The sequence below is a fragment of the Syngnathoides biaculeatus genome, chromosome 8 (assembly GCF_019802595.1).
Source record: "Syngnathoides biaculeatus isolate LvHL_M chromosome 8, ASM1980259v1, whole genome shotgun sequence".
Lineage (NCBI taxonomy): Eukaryota > Metazoa > Chordata > Actinopteri > Syngnathiformes > Syngnathidae > Syngnathoides > Syngnathoides biaculeatus.
The window spans coordinates 8784227-8789685 of record NC_084647.1 but is presented as its reverse complement, the minus strand read 5'-3'; the positions used below and the strand labels follow the sequence as shown (position 1 = coordinate 8789685).

The window sequence follows — 5459 nt, the reverse complement described above, 5'->3', positions numbered from 1 at the left end:
CCTTTGCGCCATCGCACATTTTTCCACATTAGAATCATCGCAGCGCTTTTTGGGATACGAGCCGTCGTCGGGCACGTTTTCTGCTTTGACTTGCGAGCAAAAAAAAAAATGCCACGCTAGCCGAGTCACAGCGGGCAGCAATCTTCAAAAAGCAGGATTTTAACGTTTTGTACCTGATGATAGTACTTGTTATAAAAAAAAAAAAAAATCAAATTCTGGAGAGGTTGGAACAAATTAATGGCATTTCTCTTCTTTTCAATTGAGAAAATTCATTTTCAGTGATGAGGATGAGAACAAATGAAGCTCATTGCTGCCGTATTGAGACTTTTTAAACAAATTGAAACTTATCAGTTAACACTTTCTAAGCGCATTGTAAATGTATTTAAACATTGTCACGCTCGTAAAAAAGAAAATCTTAGAGCCAAACATCCAAATCTTTTGTTATTTATTAATAAAAGTAAGAAAATGTCGGGAGAAAGGCGTGCTAGCGGCGAGGCGATACCATAAATAAACAAACGCCGTCTCCGCCCGCTCAGTTCGGGCCCAAATAGTCCACCATGCCGTTTCCTTTGCGGCCGTCGAAGAAAAAGAAGTTGCGGTGCGGAGCGTCTCTCTGGGACAGAGCCTGGACGACGACAAGGACGGTTCAGGGTTTGCGGTTAGTCGGGCTTTGTTTGGCGTTCGGGCCGGGTCGAACCCGCACGTGTGCTTACTTTCACAATTTCCTGCCCGAGCACACCGCCCACCACGGCGCACACCGGCGACATCTCCGAGAAGCAGAAACTGGGGACCGACGGGCACGAGGTGAGTACCGACACGTACGGCGAGAGGCGTGGCCTGACCCGCAAGTGCCGTACCTGATAAAGTCGTCGTCGTCGAGCAGGTCGGCGCTCACCGCCAAAGTCTCCAGGACGTCTCGGCGGATCTGACTCAGCAGCCGGCCGTCCTCTGCGAAGCGTCGCGGGTCCGGGTCTCGCCCCTCGTCCGTTCGGAACTTCAGCAGGACTGAGAAGCGTCGGTCGATCGATCGTCATTCAAATGGCCAATATCGACAAAGGTAAAAAGCCGACGGAGGTTTGGATGACGCGCGAGTACCGTGGAGCAGGAAGTAGTCGACAGGCGTGCGCTTGAGGGCGGCTTTGGCCTTGTCGCTGCTCCAGTCCACCTCCAGGGCCTCCTTCAGCCTGCAGAACTTGGACGTCTGGTTCAAACGAGATCCGCCACGGCCTCAGTCAAACACGGTATGTACGTTTGCAAAAGGAACAAATGCAAGCTTTGTACAATTGACTCTTCAAAATTAGGAACAACCTGTTTTGTTTGTGTTTTTCGTATTCCATTTCTGTATTTTTACTGTTTATCTCACACAAAACGCACTTGCATGGAAGCATTTGCTATATACAACGTATATCTGCTCTCTAACCTTTTTCACCATGGTGGTCTCGTTGGGGTCCACTTTGACCTTCTTGGCGTCGGGACCGTCGTTGGCGTCTCCCGAGGACTTCTTCACCATTTTGGGTTTTTCCCTGAACAACGCAACAAAATCCATAGCAGAGGGCTTCCCCCACCCTCATAATTCCAGTTCGGACTCACTCCACGTAGTTGTGTTCGGGTCCAAGGTTGCAGAACATGTAACCGTAGTAACCGTAGACATCGCCGCAGAAGACCAGAATGTGGTTCTGCGAGCACAGCTGGTCCACCCGCACCATCGCATCTTTGGAGCAGCCCGTCAGACAAACCTTGAGGGCCCAAAAAAAAAAAAAAAGGATCAATACAAGCAAAATATTTTCCAATTAGTCTTTTTCTAGCATATTAATTGTGGCTGTTCAACTTCAAACTGTTCCTATAATTGAACTGTTTCCTAAAAGGGTTGTTGAAGCTTTTTCTTCTGATGTCCAAGTGCGTTTAAAGCCTTCCATGAGGGGTAAAAACACGTTCTCGTCTCTCTTTCTATATTTATATTTAGATCACGTTCTTAGCGATGGTAAAAGGCACCATCGGCGATAAACACACATTCCCGGTACGTCCAAGTACGTTTACGTCACGCACGCTCACCGCATTAAACTGCAGGAAGAAAGCGTCGGGTTTGTCTTCTATTCTGTCCGTGTCCGCGAGCACCTCCACCATCGGGTTGAGGTTCTGGGCGCGCTCCAGGGACGCCTGGGCCCGATTCCGGCCCCGTTCGCTCACCGGGACCAGGAACTGAGCGCGGCACGACTCCTCGGTCACCTGGTTGAGACACGACGGTACGTGTGACACGGCAGAACCCCAAAAAAAAAAAAAAAAATGCTTGACTTCCCTTCCTTCAAAACCATTTTCCGATATAGCAAATTATGTAAATGCCGTTTTTGAACAACCGTTGTCGTAAAGAGCTCATTAACTCCGCAGTTAAGTTTACAAGTGACATTTGAATATTGTCCAATTTCCTCCAACTCAACAACAATGACCTACTCGGGCTTTTTACAGGAGCTGCTATAATTCAGCGCATTCATCATCTGCTGGGTAGAAATCAATTTGTGCATGATATTTCAATTTCCCGTTCTCCGCTCATCATGACACGACTGTACTTATTCCTCTTTGCCCCCAAAAATATACTTCAGTGGAAGAATCGCAAAGGAAAAATGAACATTGTTCATTTTTGCACGCTCACTGGGCTGCTGCAGAAATTTGACACGATGCCAGCCTTCATCTGCGCGTTTCACAAATCCGGGGCATAACGTCCACCTAGCAATTTGTTTGACTTTGGAAGGAATCGAAAATGTAGCTGCAATCTCATCAAATCAGTCGGAAATACGCGGCGACAGGGATTACGTGTGGTACACGCACCGCTTATGGTGGACCCAACAAAACAAAAAAAAAAAAAAAAAAAAAAGAATGAGTTCATGAAATGTTCAACACGGGTTCAATCCCGGCCTTGCCCGTGTGGAGTTTGCATGTTCTCCCCGTGCCTGCAAGTGTGGCTTTTCTCCGGGTGGGAGAATTGTCCTCCCACATTCCATAAACATGCAACATTACTTGGACACACTAAATTGCCCATAGGTGTGATTTTGAGTCTCTCTGTGTCCTGCGATTGGCTGGCGACCAGTTCAGGGTGTACCCCGCCCGCCTCCCGCCCGTTGACAGCTGGGATTGGCTCCGGCACTCACTTGACCCTCGTGAGGATAAGCGGCTCAGAAAATGGATGGGGGGGGGGGGATGAAATGTTCAAACTGTGAATGTGAGAATGGATGAAACATTTTAAATCCAGTACAGTACAATTCTGGGGTGTACCGTACAGGTTTTAGGTCCAACAATATATATTTGCGTTTTCATCTTGAAAAATTGGACCGCTTTTCATTCAAAATTTTGTGCAATTTATTTTTCGTATTTTCGTCTCATATTAAATCGGTGTTGATGTTCAAAAGGTGTGTCATATTGCACTGACTCAAATATACTTTTTAGGAATAAACGCTCTGCCTCGATTTGCTCTTTCTTCTGAGATTGGAGAGCGAAATATTTATTTGGGAAGTAAACTTGAAATTCATATTTGCAACAAGCGCCATCCAGTGGACATCATTTGTGCCACGTTGGTCACAATATTGTCAGCGTTTGAATGGTTGTGACATGTTTGCGCTACCTTCTCGTGATCCAGCAAGGTGAGTCCTTTCACTCCAGCCAAGATTAAGTTCTTGGCCACTTCTGCCCCGAGGCCACCTAAGCCTGCCAGGAGCACCCGGGACCCACGCAGTCTACAACCAAAATGCTCATTTTATGTCGTGAAATTGCACATGAATTGATGTAAAAGGACAACGAAGCAGACGGAAAATTAGCATGCCAGGCTAGCTCACCTCTTCTGCGCATCTAAGCCCCAAAGTCGGATCTGGCGGTCGTACTGGGCCGCCTCTTCCTCGGTGATAACCGGGTCCTCCTTCTCGATCATTGCGATTGGATCACGCTTGTGAGTGAAATCGACAAAAAGCTGTAAAAGTGATCGTTGAAGGAAGACGAGCGGACAATCGTTTCAAATGCCGCGATGGTCCCGCTGAATGGGCGCACGGTGATGACGTCACTGAAAAATGCCTCTCTTCTTATTCTTTTTTACATTAACGTTATTTCCGATTTTTGCTCCCCCTGAGAATAATGTACCCTTGACGCTGTGAATTTATAACTTATGTTTACAGTAAATACCACATTATCGGGTTACTTTTACTAGGCAACGCTCAATGGCTACATTGGGTAAATTTTTCCCCGAGCTTGGACTCACAAACATTTTGTCTCTCCGGAGATTTACGTCATCCATCCATCCATCCATTTCCTTAGCCGCTCATCCTCAAAATGCTGATCGGTGTTCCTTTTTTTTTTTTTTTAAACAAACAGTACAAAAGTACCTCTGGACTTTATATGAACGCATTAGTTTGGAGCTTTCCTGGAAACGTATGAAGCGAACCGCGTTTGCCTGTCAAGTCTCGAACGGATTGTGACACGTGGGCGTGGGCCTGCCGATTGGCAGTTGTGACATCAGCAAGCCACGAAAGAGCAAAGACGAATTCAAACTGGAACGATCGTCCGATCGTCCGAGCCAGCGAGTTTGACTTTGCAACGCTTGAGAGGGAACTTGGAGCTCGGAGCTTAAGCGACTGCGTCATCCTTGACCACCATCACTCGATATTTGGAGTATGGGGTGGGAAAATATCAGAATGCCGTACTGCTAAAAAGTTTGGAATTATCTCGAGAAACATAAAAGGGTAAACGTCAACATTTTCATTGTTGAATAATGACATGACGGTAAGTATCTTGGATGACATATTATGGCTCAAACGACATCTGACGGAGGGATTTATTTACGGGCAGCTCTCCCATCTCTGGGGTCGACGTCACCGAGCTGCTTCCAAAGATGATCGGCGGCGAGCCTCCGGGGATCGATGACGTTCACCCAGAGTTCCTTCCTGTTCTAGGAATGACCGAGAACAAAATCCCGGATTCAAGCGGCCGAAATGGCTTTTCTCCTTCTCACCCTTACAGATGGGGGGGGGGGAGAGAAGCTCGGTCATATCCGGGAGGGGCTCAGAGTGGAGCCGCTGCTCCTCCGCGTTGAGAGGAGGCGGCTGGGGCATCGGATTCGGACTCCCTCCTGTCTGGGAACGCCTTGTGGGGAGCCCCCCCCCCCCCCCCCGGATGATGCGGGTGGGAGAGGGAAGTCTGGCCTTCTCTACGAAAGCCCCCACGGAATAAGTGGAGGATGATGGATGGAGAATACTGCGACTTTCTGGAAGGTTTTGAATCGATATTTTGCTACAAAAGCATACACATTAAGCTTGAAAACATAATACGATGGAGTAAATATTTCATACCTGTCAACTCGTACGGTTGAGCCGTAGCTCATACGGATTTTGTGGTGAATCTTACGTGTACAGCCGTATATCATAACTAATCATACAAATCCATGTTACACGGAAGAAAGTTACACACTAAATAGATTTTGC

The 5459-nt window shown here is 47.3% G+C and overlaps 1 protein-coding gene across 1 annotated transcript; it reads right to left on the bottom strand.

The window, feature by feature from the left end:
* Nucleotides 1-428: 428 nt before the first annotated feature.
* On the bottom strand, nucleotides 429-4066 carry sae1 (SUMO1 activating enzyme subunit 1). Its single transcript, XM_061828387.1, has 9 exons — nucleotides 3825-4066; nucleotides 3614-3725; nucleotides 2053-2226; nucleotides 1591-1736; nucleotides 1421-1523; nucleotides 1096-1201; nucleotides 858-1005; nucleotides 714-783; nucleotides 429-625 (listed from the first exon to the last, which is right to left on the bottom strand). The coding sequence occupies exons 1-9, from the start codon at nucleotides 3914-3916 to the stop codon at nucleotides 533-535; spliced, it is 1044 nt and encodes a 347-aa protein (XP_061684371.1). The 5' UTR covers nucleotides 3917-4066; the 3' UTR covers nucleotides 429-532.
* Nucleotides 4067-5459: the final 1393 nt, after the last annotated feature.

What these genes read in the sequence shown, in the direction of transcription:
- sae1 (XM_061828387.1), bottom strand. Translation starts at nt 3,916, where the DNA reads ATGATCGAGAAGGAGGACCCGGTTATCACCGAGGAAGAGGCGGCCCAG. An exon ending in CCTTGCTGGATCACGAGAAG is followed by an intron (nt 2,227 to 3,613) that starts GTAGCGCAAACA and finishes TGTCTCAACCAG; the next exon opens with GTGACCGAGGAGTCGTGCCG. An exon ending in TCTTCCTGCAGTTTAATGCG is followed by an intron (nt 1,737 to 2,052) that starts GTGAGCGTGCGT and finishes TGGGCCCTCAAG; the next exon opens with GTTTGTCTGACGGGCTGCTC.